This window comes from Phalacrocorax aristotelis, chromosome 1 (genome assembly GCF_949628215.1).
Source record: "Phalacrocorax aristotelis chromosome 1, bGulAri2.1, whole genome shotgun sequence".
Lineage (NCBI taxonomy): Eukaryota > Metazoa > Chordata > Aves > Suliformes > Phalacrocoracidae > Phalacrocorax > Phalacrocorax aristotelis.
The window spans coordinates 96,793,991-96,811,251 of NC_134276.1; the positions used below are offsets into that span (position 1 = coordinate 96,793,991).

General features: G+C 38.6%; 1 protein-coding gene across 8 annotated transcripts in view; it reads left to right on the forward strand.

Moving 5' to 3' along the window:
• KDM6A (lysine demethylase 6A) overlaps window positions 1-17,261 on the forward strand; it is a 165,998-nt gene that overhangs the window by 71,607 nt on the left and 77,130 nt on the right. For all 8 annotated transcript variants that reach the window (XM_075098510.1, XM_075098549.1, XM_075098540.1 and 5 more), the window contains exon 5: window positions 8,492-8,550. In XM_075098510.1, the coding sequence (XP_074954611.1) occupies window positions 8,492-8,550 (59 nt within the window). The remainder of the gene's footprint in view (window positions 1-8,491; window positions 8,551-17,261) is intronic.

Genomic DNA, 17,261 nt, shown 5'->3' on the forward strand with positions numbered 1-17,261 from the left:
TCAAGTCCCTGGGATCTGAGGAGATGCATCAATGAGTGCTGGGGGAGCTCACCCATGTCACTGTGAGACTGCTCTCAATTATCCTAGAAAGGGCATGATGGTGGGGGAAGGTTCCTGAGGACTGGAAGAAAGCAAATGTCACTCCTGTCTTCAAGAAGGACAAGGAAGATCCATGGAACTAGAGGCTAGTCAGCCTCACCTCCATCCTTGGGAAGGTGATAGAGCAAATTATCCTGGAAACTATTTCCAAACACACTCAGGGCATGCAAGTCATTGGAAGTAATCAGCTTGGATTTATGAATGGGAAATTATGCTTGATGAACCTGTTAGGCATTTGCAACACAGTGACTAGCTTGGTGGAGGGGATGAGAACCATGGATATTGTATTCACTTCAGTAAGGCTTTCCACACTGTCTCCTGTAATATACTCGTAGACAAACTGATGATGTACAGACTAGATAGGTGGTCAGTATGGTGAATTGAAAACTGGCTAACCTGGTCTCAAAGGGTTGTGATCAGCACCACAAAGTCTAGCTGGAGGCCAGCCACTAGTGGTGTACCCCAGGGGTTGATAGTGGGGCCAGTGTTCTTCAGCATCTTCAGTTAATGACCTGCATTATGGGGTGGAGCGCACCTTCAGAAAGTTTGCAAAGAATACAAAACTAGGAGACAGCATAGTTATGCTGCTGTTCAGAGGGACCTGAACAGCCTCCAAGAGCCTCATGGAATTCAACAAAGGGAGATGCCAAGTCCCATATCTGTGGAGGAACAATTCAATGTACCAGCACAGGCTGGAGGATGACTGACTGGAAAGCAGCTTTGCAGAAAAGGCCCTGGGGGTCCTGATGGACAAGTTGATCAGAAGCCAGCAATGTGCTGTTGCAGCAAAGGCAGCCAACAGCATCCTGGGCTGCATAAGGCAGAGCATCACCATCAAGTTGAAGAGATGGTCTTTCCTCTCTACTGAGTCCTGGTGAGACGCATGTGAAGTGCTCGGTCCAGTACTGGGCTGCTGAGGAGAACAGAGAGGGGGAAATACTGGAGCAAGTCCAGTAAAGGGCCATGAGGCTGATTAAGGGCTTGGAACGTCGGTCACATAAGGAGAGGAGGCTAAGGGAGCTGGGGTTGTTCAGCCTGCTGAAGAGGAGACTCAGGTATCAGGGTGTACAAATACCCAATGTAGGAAGTAATGAGGACAGAGCCAGACTCTTCTCAGTAGTGACTAGTGAAAGATGAAAAGGCAGCAGGCACATATTGAAAACATAAAATTCCCTTTAAATGTAGGGCAATTTTTGCATGTGTTTGCAGACCCTCTGTCTTTGGAGGCTGTCAAAACCCAACTGGACGTCATCCTGGGAAACCTGATCTAGTTGACCCTTTCTTGAGCAGAGGGTTGAACTAGGTGATCTCCAGAGAGATCATCTCCAGTTTTTGTGCAAACCTTGGGCAAATTGTTTAGCTATAAAGTCTTGAGCCTCAAATATTACTTTCTCTTTGGGGTCAGGAGTATTTTTTTTTTAAATCATATATCATACAAAATAAATTATAAACTTTGTGACTGTTAATAACATTCAGGGAATCTCTAGGGAGAGTATTAAATTTGGTTACATGAATTGCCTCTATAAAATGTCTTTCAAGGTGAATTTAATCTTTGTGTGTTGCACAACACCTTTGCTCACTTGATTTGTTTCAGAAGAATAGTGTTTTCTGTTAAAATACTTATATTCTTGAAAATATTTGCAACAAGGGGAAGATGTTTACGTCAAGTGAAATTTTATAAGCTTCAGTGGAAGGCACATGTCAGATACCCATAGCAACGATCACTATTTAGACATTTGCGTGGCTGTTTGTTCTTATGACAAAATTGAGGAGGTGCACTAGTTGATCAGTATTCCATTTTGCCAAAGACCTAAATTTACTTATGGGCAAAGGAATACCCAGTTTACAAAACTGCGTATATTCCATCATTAATGAAGAGACTTTATGTTATTTAATGTTGCTTTATCATTTTGCCTTTCATATTAAAGTGCTCCCTATAAAGCGATTGTGGCACAGTGTATTTACTCAAGGGGTTTTGAAATTATTGATGTATCTTGAATTAGTTACTTTATGTGGTCTTTGATAATTCGCTAGTAGTCTTGTCTTGGTGTACCCTGTCCTTTCCTATGTGACAAAAGCTTTTTACAGGTAGTGCTGGAAAGCCACTTGATGGATAGTGGTGGAACTAGACTTCACTTCAGCTTGTTTAAGCAGGTTTTTGCCATGTCTTAGTCCATGAGTGAAAATGGTGGGACAGCAGTGTTTCAGAGAAGTTGAAAGAGTGGTATTCATTCAGAGGGAGCTATAGGGACTAGGGAAATGCAGCGCTAGTGGGGAGTTGCAAAGGCTATGGGCAATGTACTCTCTTTCCTAAAGCAGAGATGAGAAGGGAGCAGGATGGGGGGACGAGGGTGTAGTAATTTTAAAGATAGGTACCACTTAGAGGAATTTTTTTTTTACCTTGTGGATAGTGTGAGATTTTTGTTTATTTGGTTTTTATTTGTTTTGTTTTGGTTTTTGTGCTTCATCTTCTAGAGAACTTTCCTGTGAAAGGGGGGGAAAAATAGTTTTTATGAATTAACAAAGATATGTTAGCCAATTTTCTTCTACAATTAGTAGATGTATTTTGGTAATACTTACTCTCTGAAAAGATCAACTTCTTAAAGACAAGGTGAAATTACTTTGTGGTTATTTACCAAGATGTTACATTAATTAATCTGATGTGCCAGAGTATGTTAGTCACAGGAATAATGACTTTTATATATTAATTGCTTTCATATGGCTGCTGGGATGCAGGCACACAACGAGTAACAATTTTTTGACTACTGTGATTTTTGCTGAAGAAGCAGGGTTGTGCAAGTGTGTTACATATAGCTGTATTTGAAAGATCCTATATAAACCTAATGATTTTTCAGGTACTATAAAATTTCCTGAAGACCTCAAAGAAGCCAAAACTAACAATATTAATTTCTAATACACCCCTTACAGGGATCTGCAGGTGTCGGAATGTGTAGAACATGTAGATAGGTAGTTCTCTTGTTCATGTTTGTACAAATCTAAACAGGTGTTATTTGAACGCTCCCCTCTTTCTCCTGATCACTTAGTGTCTTTGTGACTGGAACTACTAGAGCTTGTCAGCTCCCAAAGACGTAGCTGTTTATGCACAAGAGCCAGAGTGGAATTTTTGATAGAATACATATTCTCCAGGGAACTGTTATTATATTGAGTAGTGTCAGGAGGAAGTGTGAGGCACCATAGTGTCAAAACTTCATCTTTCATTTTTTCAGTAAAGAAATAAACATATTCACACATTTGAACGCAAAACCGTTCTTTTCCTTCAGACAGGTGGCTGAGAGACCCTGTGACCACAGTATGCAGCCTACACTGTAAAACCTTGTTTTCCTAGTTAGGTTTTATGAAAAGCAGTGGCCCCCTGCCTGTGTGCACCTTCTGCAGCCTGGTGTGATGTGGGCTGGACTGCAGGTTCCACTGGAACTTGGGCAGCTGTGGAAGGGGTGTTTAGAGCCCTGCTGGAAGCAGTTTGAATACGTCATCAAAGATTTTTTGATTTCTGGCAATAGTAAGCAAATGAAAAACAGTCGTTGGTCCCACAAGGGTTCTGAACGTCATCTTTTTCCCATAGTTTTCCTTCAGACTTCCACCAACCAACGTCATGGGGACCTTGTTTCTCCTGATTTGTTTTCTGTTTCGTAGTATGGTGGGACATACTCTGGTTTCTTTGTCTAAATACTATCAACTTTTCAGTGAAATAAAGGGATTATTTTACTTACGTCTGGCCCTGCCCCTTACAGTCATGAAGAAGAAATGGTGTATTTGTCTGTGTGCCTCACTGGTTAAGGACCTGCATGGAGAAGGCTGACAGACAGGCTGTGATGTTATTTCATTTTTTTATCCATCTTGTACTGACCCACAGAAGTTGATTTCTTGAAGTCAAACATTTATATGTGGCTTAGGAGGTAATAAAGTATTGCCTTTTTTTTTTTTTTTAAATTTAAATGTAGGTTGCCTGTTTAAATCTTTTATCTGGGATTTCACTTTTTGTGTTTGAAAAGTCATTGTAGGTTTCATATGCATTTTGTTGGTAACAGTGTAGGCTTAAAGAGCTTTTACTTATTTTGCTTACATTCCACTCTTTAACTTGTGCTAATGGAGGGGGCTACACAGTGGGCTTGGCTGGGAAACTGATCCAGTTAAAAATAATCCTTTTTTTATCTGGATATTAATAACTCAGATCAGTTCTGGCATCCAGTTGGCTGTAGTACTGTACAAATGATTGTATCAGCAAAAATGAGAGGCAGTATTAGGGAATGTCTGTGAATCAGCAATGCTATGAAACTATGGCAAAAACTGTTCCTTTTCATTTTAAGTTGGAAGGTCCCGACCGGATGCTGCCCTGAGGCTGCTTTGACTCTTCAGCATCTTTTCTACTCTCTGACTTTCTAGAAGTGCCTGCTGAATTTCATTTGCAAGCATAACTTCTTTGTATATTCTTACGTTTATAAAACACAAATTTGGAGTTGATAACAGGGTCTCAACTGCTTGTGGCAGATAGGAATGTTACTGGTGAAAAATATCTGGACCCAGATGTGGTAGCTGTACATCTCTATAGCCAGTCTAAGTGGCCATTTGTAAGTCTGAATGTGAGCATGGCCACTTGTTATCACAGGACAGGTGCATTTTTCTGACCCTGTTTCTATAGATAAAGTGTGACTGTGGTGGTCTAGTCTGATGTCTTTCTCTCCGAGGCACTGGCCGCATGCTTGAAGATGGAAAAAAAGGCTTTGTTGTGAACTTGACCTGAAATAGCTACAGAATAGAGCACATGAAATATTTAGGATCTGTTTCCATCTGCTGCTTCAAAGAGACTGTAAGCTAGTTATATGGCTTAATACAGAAGGTGTGTGAGATGAGTGGAGTTTTCCTCATTGGTTAATTTTTATTTCTTGACTGCTTAAAACAAACAAGACCGAAAAGTCTTCAACATGTGTATTCATCTCAGTTACATAAAAAGGTACATACAGATATACTTTTGCCTTCTGAGTTACCTGTCAGTCAAATACTGTGGCTTATACATTTTGTAATATATAATTGAAATGTTGCTCAGCATGAAATAGTGTATGTAAGTAGCAGGATACACACTATAAACTTGACAATCTTCTTAAGTTGCATAAGCGTGTAAAAATGGACAGAGTTATTTGAGCCATCTAGTGGTTGGTATGAAACATTTAAACATTTTTTGATAGTTTGTAGAAAATGTAAATGACATCGTCTTGGAAATAGCATTTATAATTTGTCTGCTTTTTAATAGCGTGGCTGTAGAATGAAAAAACCCAGCCATTCAACTTAAAATTTTGGTTTGCAGTTTTTTTCAATTTACTGTAGGTTTTAGTGAAGAGAGAGACCTGATAACATAAAAATTACATTAGAAGTTAGTAGCCAAAGAATGAGCTTTGTTAGCATTAGATCTTCAGAAATTGTGAGGGTTGTTAAGAAGTTCAAGGGAAGGATTGTAATGAGATAATTTTGTTTTCTACTTCTTTCTGAAAAATAATTGGAGAGAAAAAAGTGGGCCTGTATTTTACCTCACCAGCTATTTATAGCAAGATTTGAATAGCTGGGATTAAATTTAAAAAGACATCTTCACTGGAAAACATGGAATAGCTATTTTGTGTGATAAACTTGTCCAAATAAAAGTAACAGAGGCAACTGAACACACTTAAGATGGGGCGTGTTCCTGGTAAACAGAGTCACAGAACCTTACAATGTTAAGAAAAAGGAAGTTTTGTAGATGAAAATTTCATGTAATGATCCCACTTGGTCCTGATCTGCGTTAAGCTGTTCAAGCCTTTCACACTGGCTGTTGCCATTAGGAACTTGACTGCACATTGAACCTGATGGTGTTCTGCAATACAGGCAGAAAAGTTAGTTGCTAAAGTAATGAACTTTATATGCTTCGCACCTTGAATCGTTTGTGCGAAAATACTGCATACAATGAAACTCTGTGATATTTTCCAGTCCTTGTGAAAGCCCTATCCAGGTTCAAACACAGATTAACAGTGGGGGTTTTTTTAATCTTTATTAAGACAAATCTAATAAACAATCAATAAGCAGTAGCAATAGTTTTACCTACTGTTAGAGCCGTAGTATTTCAGAGTAGATAAATATGATCCATATGACAATTCAGAATTTGCACCTTTCCATTTGAAGTCAAGTGTTGGAGTCTTAAATCTTGCCCTGTTTTTTATTGAGAAGACAGTGGTAGCTTAAAAGGCTTTTTTAAGGTCAGTCTCCAACGCTCTGTAAGGCCAAATGAGAATGAGAGAAAAATGGGAAAAGTGGTCACAGAACAAAGAACAGAGCAGTAATGGTTGATTTGTGTTTTCCTGGGGCAGGGGCAACCTGAAAGCTTCATGTGAATGTGATATATATTTACATTTGGGCAAATCACCTGCATCTTGGTCCTGCTGTGGCTTAAAAGTTGATTATTATTAACCCTTAGGATAAAAATATGAGCTAGATTAATCTCCTTAATCTGTAACTCGTTTGTACCATGAATTTTAATAAGTTTCAGAAGAGGAAATTAAACTCTCTGAAGACTGAAGAGGTTTTAGTTTTCTGGCATATTTTCACTTGAATTTTGCAGTGTGATGGTGAAGGATTTTTGTTACTGCTATTATTCTCAATGCTTATGATGATCTGGTCTTGACTGTAGTTGGTCGGTCTCTGAGGTAACAGTGGACAGTTTTGTTAAGTTCTGTTCTACAAATGAGCCTGCCTGAACACAATAAAGGTTATACTGGGTGTGTGCTGTATTATGCAGGCTTCCATGTTGTACACATGCAAATCTTTCTATCTTACTTCTTCATTTAAAATTACTTCTAAATCAAGGCATTATGTATGCTCAGTTTTTGAGCTTGCCTTCTTTCCTAGTCAGTTTCTGCCAGACAATGCTTGGAAAGCAGGAAATACATGGGGTACGGAATTAGAGATCTTTTATCTTTGATTGCCTGTGTTGTGTTTTTGTTCAATTAAACAGGAATGTGGTTTTATGGTAGTATTAAAGTGTCATCTTTTGTTGTTTATGTACTTCCACTCCTCCTGTTAAACATCTTCCAGTGCTGATTGCCATAGTATCTGGTCATACCACAGCATTTTCTTGGAAGCTGTCCATTGCTGAAGCTATGATTTGACTGTATTCATGAAAGGATCTTTGGCATTTCCCCTGGTTTTCATTTGCATTTAGAAGATGCAGATGAGGTACAATGAAATGGTAGTATTGGGTCCTGTTTCTCATGAATGCTGCTCTTTGAATTGTGTTCTGGTTACCAGTTACAGTCTAGGAGAAAATTGGTTATACCTTCTATATTTGGATTGGGTTTAAGGCATAACTAGAGTTTCATAGAAATTTGACTTGTTGAGGGAGAGGGGTTATCTTGAACTACAGTCTTCAACCATGGAAACTGCATCTCTTATCCCTGCATCAGAGTTTTGTGTTCTTTGGGATGTATTCCTCGTCTCTCAGAACCAGAATTACACATAAGAAAAGCCTAAAAATATGTCATAGGCAGCATGTACATGTTGCCTCCTGTAAATAATGGAATCGCTCTGCTAAATAGAAAACAACTATGCTGTGGTATAACTTTAAAAAGAAAAAGCAAATTGTTTATTTTTCCTGATTTAGGAAATATGTAATAATTATTCATAGAATTGGATAGTTGAACATTCATTAAACCTCCTTAGTAATGTCACTTTAGAAGACAATCATACTTCTCTGTGAAAAGAAAATGGAGGGCAACGGGTTTCCAGAAGGAGAATGGTTCTTTTTATTATTTTTTTTTCTTTCTCCTTTCCCCTTCTGCAAAATAGGGAAATAGAAAATAGAAATTTGATTAACGATGAAGGAATGTGGTTGGTTTAGGTTTGAAGCCGATGCTCTGTATTTTTGGTATTCAGAAAACTGAAATTTCCTTAAGCGTATTTTCAGATTAATATAATTAATGTTCTACTTTAGACACTGAAATTAGAGTGTGTAGCTTTGTTTACTTTTACATGAGTATAAATTAATATGACTGTGAAATGGTGTTCGGTCATAAAACATTTTTTATTACATTAAATTGCCAAAGACCTCTACTCTGTCATTTCCTTCCCTGCTGTTGTACAAGTAGAACAGAGCACATCAGTTTCTCTGATGTAAAAGTACTGGAATATTAATGTTATTACTATTCCTCCAAAAATACTTTGTGGAGACTGACTTTGTTTTAAAATGTCTACCTATCTTTTCATGCCTTCTTTTCGGTTCAAGGTGAAATTCAAATATGTTTGTCTTACAATGGAAATAGAATGTCAAAGGATGAATAAAATACTGGAAACTCAGTTTCACAGCATATGGTTGTCATACCTGGGTTTTAAACATTGTTTCTTTCCTTTACAGAATGCTGCCTTTTTATATGGCCTTGGTTTGGTCTACTTCCATTACAATGCCTTTCAATGGTAAGTTGGAACAAACTAACAGTATCAGTATTGTGTGGTGTTTCATTGGTAGGTGAATATTTCAACTTCAGTTCAATGTGAGTGTACAATTTTTTTTTATTACAGACATAATGTTGGCAGACATACTGTCCTGGGTCACATATCTGACTAACTGTAACATATATGTGGCAACGACAGCAGTTGCTTCAAAAGGAAAGTACTTAGAAGAGAATTTTAGCTCCCTATAGTATGATTCAGAAAGGGGGATGGAGCAGTACGGCTCTACAGGTTTTTGTGAATTGTTGTTACTGATACTCTGTAGCCTGTGTTTGCTAGAAATCATGTTTACAAAAAACTTCACTTTTCTCTTGGAAAAGGTGTGGCAAAGTGTACTTGTTTTCATTTAGCTTGGTATTCAGTAATTTTTACATAGCTGTATAATGTGAAAGTTTTGGGTGTGAGAAGCAGTACACTCAGACTTGAATCAGAACGTTTAAAACTGATGTAAAAACTCAGGAGTTTAAATTCTGGCAGGGAGTTGGGGACTGAAAGGGGCTGCTGTTGCATATGGGGGTGGGTGGTTTTCAGTCGGGTTTTGGTTTTGCTTTATCAAAAATGAGAGAAGAATTATGAACGCAATAGTCTCGGTCACTGGGGTTATATTGAAATGTCCTCAGACTTTCATTGGGGCTTACTGTTGCAGAGATCTATCTAGTTAGTGTCATTGGCAAAAAGTCAGAAAGGTGCAGTGTTTAAGTCAGTGCTTTTTTACACTCAATGTGGAAACTGTTAATAAAATAAGTGTGACTTTACTACCTGATCAATTACTAAAAAGTTTATCATCTTACTGGACTAAGCATGACTGCTGTTAAGGAGGCAAAAAGTGACTACTGACTGATGGTTTGGAATGATAAAGTGGGAAAACACCATCCCCCTTCCCCCCTGGTATAATTGTTTCTATGTGTCTCTAAGGCAAAAGATTTGTGCTTTCCTCAGGATCATGTAAACAAGCTTTTATCCTTCAAATTAAGATGCGTTGGTTAAATCATGAGCTCAGAACCTGGATTTGGGTTTTTTTGATCTTGCAACTTACTGCTTGCTTTACTGATAGTGGTGAAATGAATGCCATTTATTCTACATGGCATGCAATTTTATTGCATTCTAATTAACAAGAGAGGAACAGAAAAGCTTTTGGAAAACCTGAGAATCCACTATTTTAAGATTGCCATCAGTCTTGGTTGAATTGTACTAAGATTCAGACTGTTCTTGTTCTTACGCAGGCTTGACTTCATCATTTCACATTCAAGAGTATTTTGTGCGCCATTTCTTCTTACAAGGGATATCATGCTACGATTTGCACTGTGAAAATGGTAGAAAACTGTAAGATAAAATTAAAAAAGACAAAGTAGTTAGGTTTAGAGTGGTTGTTTTTTTGAAAGACCACCTGGTCAACATAGACTTTTGCCATCAGCGAATCGTGCTATTTAGCACCTTCCAGTGGGTGGAGCAGCAAAGTCAGGTGATTGTGAGGCCTAAGTATTAATAAATTAGAGCTTTGAATTAATTTAGATTTTTCTTCCATGCCTTTGAGTAAGTTTGTTGAGAACATGAGTATAAATGGATGCCTTGACTTACAATGTCTTAACTGCACATAGAGTTTTATGTTAAGGTTGTGTAGAATAATCATATTTGCCATTTCATTCATATAACAAAGTTATATATGGTGTGGTACTAAGGAAGTTGTGTATCATTAGAATATTGGGTAGAATTTTTAGAGAAAGAAAATCTAACATGGATAAAAACTTACACCTTTGTGTGCGCCTTTTATTTTTTTCATCCCTTTGAGTGCTTTCCCCACACACACCCACACACACCCACTTTACTATGTTTTCTTGGGGATGGGAGGAGTGGGATGTGTGGTTGTGGGTGTTTAGGTGTGACAAAATCGTAATAAACAAACGTATGTTGTTCTTTGTAGATCTTAATGCTCCACAGTACTGTACTGCAGATCGCAAGGAGAATCCCGCTTCTTTCAGAATAAAATGCTAGTCAAACTGTCTTACTTCCTGCTGCAGCTATTCCATCTATTTATTGTGATAGAGTACAACAAATCTGAATATTTCAGGCAGGTAGACGAGAACTCCAGGCTCTTTAAGGTAGTTTAAGCAATCGTGGTTCATCCATTAACATTTTTTTTTTCTTTATCCACACCACTTTAGATATTCATAGATATTAATGAGTCATGTATATAGTCCTCCTAAAAGGAAGGGGTGAGGAAGTGCTTTTTCATCTCTCACATAAAAAGGGATAATAAAAAAACAAGTGGGAATAAGGTCAGTTTTAGAATTCTTGTTAATATTTTTACATTATTTTTTAAGTTTTCCAGCTTTCATAAAAAGACATGTTGGATTGACTCCAAGACATATATGCAATTCACTGTAACTCAATATCATACACCTCTCTATATACTAAGCAGCATTACAGTGTTATCTTAAGTATGGATCTTAGCTGATACATCATTTTATATTGGTGATTTTGTTTGACTGTTTATGTAAGAACTGAAAGTTCTCAACGTATATACAAATGTTGCAATAGAGTGATCACACCAAAGCTTATTTCATGCGTTTATTATAGTAAGATGTGACATAAGGGATTAACTCCATAAATTGAATCAAGTACAGTAAAATAGGTCTTTTAGGTCTTAAATTTTGTTACTCTGTACTTTTATGCCATTTATCATCAAGCAGTAAGTAAAGTGGTTGGCTGTTGTTCCCTGTTGTTTCTCTAAGTAGGGTAGAACACCAGTAGATTAGAGATAGCTGAGATACATAACTGAAATAATTTTATATCCTCCTTAGTTGTTTTTTATATTGAACACTTAAAGAATTTCAGTAGTTCATCAAAGGCTACCCTTCATTTCTGTGCAATAGTGGCTTCCAAGTGTAGTGGCTTGGATACCAATTTTTTTCTTTTACTTCAGTGAGGATTCTGAGCCTGGTTGGTCTATCATCTGCTGATTTGCACTAAGTTACACTAAGATAGAAAGATGGAGTACAAGCTCCACAACTGCGACCTGAAACTGGCTCCGACACCCTCTTTCAATGCCTGTGTACCAACCATCTTGCTCGAGGGCCAGCCTGCAGTGTTTTCACTGACTGTTATCTTGCAAATTGCTGGACAGTGTGTGTGAGAAAGACACACTGTTCCTCAGAAACACCTTACAGGGGACTGACATCCTTCAGGCTCCTCCAGTCAAGGATTCCTTATCAGCTGTGGAAGTTAAGTGTTATGTAAAACTCAGTCCTTCAGCATTGACAAGCCAAAGACTAATGCAAGAGATGATCCAGACCCTTTTCCTCACCTCCATCATGGCTAAAGATGCAGACTGCCTGAGGAAAATCTGTCATCTCTGATTGGAACTTCTTGGCCCTTCTACAGCCATACTTTCCCATACTGAAGCACTGTCATCTGTTCAAGATCAAGTGATATCTAGAACCACCATCTCTGGCTCCTTTAAAGTAACGTCACAGCCAACCCAGTCTGTTTGCACTGCTGCATCCTGGCATTTCTGTAGGCCAGGGTGTTCTGTACACTGGGATTTCTGCTGTTAGCATAAGTTTGCCTCTTTGGAACAGGGACATGGAGTTCAGCACAAAAAGCTTTTTTCCTCTCTTCAACTTTGATTCAAAAGTGGATCTTGATGTCAAGAAGGGCAGCTGCAGTGCTTCATTATTCTTACCTAATTCAGGTAAAGATATCTAATGGGCAGGAGGGAGCACTGGGAGAGTGCAGCACCTCCATCTCGAACATACAAGCACTGAGCAGGCTCTCCACATCCCACCTCTGCTGCTGCTGCTGAATGCCACAACCCTCCAAAGGCCAAGCAGGCAGCGGAACACAGCCCTTAGTTGTTATCTGTGGTACTGCATCTCACGTCTTTGTCACCATATAGCCCTCCAGACACCTGGGAATCACTTTTCTCCTAGAAGTCCTTTGAAGGCTTAAATGAGGCAGGAGCATTCTTCTCCATGTGCCTACAGGAAAACACACAAAACTTACCATGGCCCGTGAGATGGCTTTAGCGCCGATCAGATTGGACCGTTTACTTAGGCTGAAGGAGTCTGGTCTCTCTCTTGCTCTCTCTGGCTGTCATTCTCTTTCATCTTTTTCCAGCAAATGAAGTTTTGATCTTCTCACAGTCATCCTGAAATAGTAAAGCAGCTGTTTAAACTACTTTTAAAGTACCCAGGTCTACAGTGGAACATAAACTTCTTTTTCAGTAGACAATAGTAGACAATCTTCAGTATTGCATGCCTTATTCATTTACCAGAGAAACTGTTGTCTTATGGTGGTTGCTGTTTGCCTATGAGAGTGGGAGTGTCCTGTGCTGTCAAAGTCTGTTCTTTGCCCTTCCTCTATCAATACATATACTTTTTTTCAGGGGCAAGCTGTTAGTAACACAGTAAGATTTGTCTTTGAGGGTTTTGTATTTTGTTTGGTTTGGTTGGGGTTTTTTTTTGGGGGGGGGGTGGGGGTGGGGGGGGTGTTGGTTTTGTTTGGGTGTTTTGGTTTTTTTTTCCAGCAGGACCAGATCCTTCAGACGTTCTCAAGCTGTCTGTGTTAGTTTAGTGGTTGGCAGATCCAATGAACTGGGCTTTTCCACACATGGTAGTGGAGTGAATAGCAGGGTGTATAGGAATGCAAACCGCCTAGTGGGGATCTCCTTCACTTGTGCTGGAACACCCCACCCATCATGAAGATAGCAACCACTGGACTACTTCATCAGATGAGATGTCTGCTCCGCACGCCTCCAGGTGTATCAATAGTTTGTGCCATTGTGGAGGACGCATGGCATTTGATGAAATAGTCCAGTGGTTGTGGTTTGCATGAAAGGCTCTGAGATTCATCCAACTGACAGTGGCATTGCACTGGAAATTGTCAGTCAGTGGTGTTGCTGCTTTGGAAACACCTGCAATGGAAAGTCCAGGAGGGATGTAATCTGGGAGTAGAAGAACAGCTTGCTTATGACCTTTAAAGTGCACATCTGTATTGGTGCTTCTTTCCCTGTTCCGTCAGAGTCCTTTCAGCTGGTCTGGTGTTTGTAGTTCTCTTCATAAGGAAGGCAGAATTTAAACACACACTGTGTAGGTAGTGGTTTGCCAAATAATTCTCAGGTTTCAGGTGGCTGGGTCCATATACGTATTTTTTAGGTATGTAAAATGGAGAAATACAGGATGTACATGTAGACTCCATGTACTAATTGTAATTAAGTTAACAAAGTGGTAATTATCTTTTGTTGTCTTATCTTCCTCTGACTGTCTATGAAACATACTTCTTGGATTGATGAAAATGCATAATATCTGCTAATCCTGGGAAAAAAACAGTACACTCAGCTGCTGTTCTAGAGAAATATTTAAATACTTTGCTGCTCAAAATGTTTCACCATTTGACTGTTATGGCCCTGTGGACAGAGGAGTTGTATCTAAAGACTGTAAAAGTATTTTAAAAGACTCTAAAAGTTATTTCATAAAATTGCAGTGTCCTGACTACTGCTGTATACAGGCATTTTGTTTATGTTCAAAGTGTGATTATGAGTTTCAGATAGAAATTTGTCCATCATAGCCCCATGTCATTTTCATTAGTGACACTCTGAAATGACATGAGACTTAGAATAGGTGGTCAGAAAATTGAAAGGATAAAGAATATGAAGACGTTTCATTCCAGCTGCATCAAGTATTTTCCTGATGTGTTAGAATAATGTTGTGTTCTTTTATTTTAGCGACTCATTCTGATTTTCATGTTTTTTGTTTGAAACGTGAGTGTTAACTTTTGAATAGCTAAATCGGTGCTATTTTATTACATTCTTTTGCCTAGTTCAAAGCTGATTTTACTCACAGTCTATCCAAGTAAATCCTTCCAAAAAAGGTCTTATGAGAGTTCACTAAATGTTTAATAGAGTTATTCAGCTGCTTTCTTCATTTTCATAATGGTAGGCATTGTTGTGTAGATGAGTGGGTGGAAAGATAGCTGCAGTATTGATTTTGGAAGTCTTGATTTGGAGTTGATAGATTCATGTCATTCTTATTTTTCCTGAATTACTGTAGCAGTGCTGTGCAAAGTGTAAGCCCAGAGGCGCTTTTCATCCTCAGTAGTGTCTGTCTTCCAGTCCTGCTTTCCCATGTTGTCGAGTGTTAGATAGCCTCTCCTGCCTGTTAGTGGAAATACTCCCATTCTTGGAGAAAACTCATTTTTAATTTAAATAAATTCTAGTAGACTCAACTAAAGTTGTTTCTTATCAGGCAGTTGGTCAGTATCTTCAGAGAACAAACCAAAATTTAGACTACTGTCATTTATTTCTGTAGTATGAGAGCTCCCAGCCCTTCATTTGATAATTTATCTTTTGTACTAATGTATGTTTAGTCTGCTGAAGGATTAAAATTAAAAACTCTGTCTGTGCATGAAGGCCAGTTAATGAGCGGTGGAGTGGAGACTCACAGCCTACGCAAGGAAAGCTGTGTGCCATCATCTCTGAAGGAAGCTGCTAGCCTCCTAAGCCAAGTCCTGCTTCATATGTGACAGATCAGCAAGCTGCTGGCTTACATCTGCTCTTCCAGTTTTGGTCAAACCATAAGAGACCTTTGAGGGAAAACATCTGAGTAACTTGGGTGCCTTGGATCCTCTAGACCCATACCTTTCTGGATGTAGGCTTGAGCGGAGGGCAGAAATGGGATTAGCGGTGTTTCAGAGCAAAGGAAGATCTGTATAAGGATCGAGTGACTTGTGCTGTATCTGGAAGGCCACTTAGGCAAACAGATGGGCCAGGAAGGACTGCAGTTATCAACATTTGGCCACATTCTTTCTCATTTCCCTTTACTACTACTTTCCACTTCTTTTCATGTCCATTCCCTTCCGTGTTGTACCAACCTGTACCAAGCCGTGATGTCATCTGCATTGGATGTTGCTGAGCGCTTACAGCTGAAATGAATGCTAGTGTTGTTGCAGATGTTCTGCTATTGATGTAGTAAGGGACTGAGTCTGAAGCTCTGGGCATGGCGCTAGGAAACGAGCAGCCCCACAACGGAGTTTTTATGCAGTCCATGTTGTTAATGTGTCCTATAATCTTGAGTGCATTGCTATTTTGTTCAAACATTTCCCATAGGCAAAATTAGATCAATATTAATTCAGCTATGGTGTAGAATTACTTGTCTGTGTGTAAGAGTTAAAAAGTAAATGTCTTTTCAGAGTTTGAGTGTTTTATTCTATGAAAATTCTACTGGCTATTTAAAATCAGGCTGTAGATACCAAATTAGTCATGAGCACCTGCCACTGGTAGGAATTGCTGAAAATGCTGCCTTTCAGATCACTTTATTTGTGAAATTCTGATGATGCCCTTTTTCACAGAAGTAGTGGAAGTAATTTGTATTTGTTACTATCAGTGATTGTCATCCTGGAAAAACTACAAATTGCATAATCAATATAGAATTAACACTAGAGTTTAAGTAAGACGCTGACCAATATTTTGAATGGAGAAGATAAAATATCTGAATTTTAGTTAGAAAGGTGGGTTTGGGTGATATTTGCTATATTTTTACAACATTTCCCCCTTCATTTACTGATGTAATTATGCTTCATTATAAGTTTAAATTTATATTAATGTTCAGAATTCTCTTTTAGTTTTTATTATGGCATCCAAGTATACAGAATTTACAATGCAAGCAAGACACGGACCCAGGAGATCTCTAGCATTCCGAGTGCATAAGGATTAATTTTTAATTGTAAATTCATCACGTATTAGAAACTGAAAGAAAAAATTGAAGTGGAGAGTCTTTCACCAAACTCTCTACCAGTGTGTCCATTCCACTGCCAAATTAATGCAGTTGGTGGGAGCAATCAATGCTCCGTGACCACGGTCCTTTGAATTTTTTAACCTTTCAAGGAAATAATGCTTTTAAAGCATCTCTGCCTTCCCTCCCCACACCATCGGTTTAGGAGTGATCAAATACAAGTGAAACGTACAGCTACAATATTACTATTTAGCTGTTAGCATGGTAACTCTAACAGTGTCTTAAAAGGTACAGAGATTTTTCTTTTGACTTTGTTCCTTGGATAAATTTTTTCAAGCATCCACCAAAGTGGGTTGACAAACATGTTGTAACCTCCTGCATAGATGGTGTCTAGGGGAATGATGTCTTGTCCTACTAATTTTCTTCCGCCTTGTACATTTTGGGGTTGTCTTCATTAGAAAATCGTGTTGGGTTGTAACGTTATCTCAAAGACTTGTTGACTACTAATGTTGAACCTCCCTCCACAAACAGCTTAGACAAGGGTGAATGAAGTTGCCATGTTGTCTGTAGGGAGACAAACATTACACAAACCTCATAGGGGCTGTCTGTGACTAGTAGGTTGTGTGCTAAACGTGATACAAGTCTCTTCATGTTGTCCACTGGTGATAATTTTACTGGTTTTTTAAAGTGTTGTGCTTCTCTGAAAGACAGGGCTAGGCAACATACTTGTTCTTCTGAATGAATGACAGTATGCATTCAAACTAAATTTCAAACCTGTCCTTAAAAGTCAGTTGTTATAATTTTGTGGCTTTGTTTAACTCTGTTGCTCAGCTGTGGTGACGAATAATATTTCCTGTTCAGTAAGCAAGAGACTACGAAAATATTTTTGTCTCTTACAGTTTCTCTTAAGCTTTTTTAGAAATCCATGTTTCAGTGATCCTTGTGAAT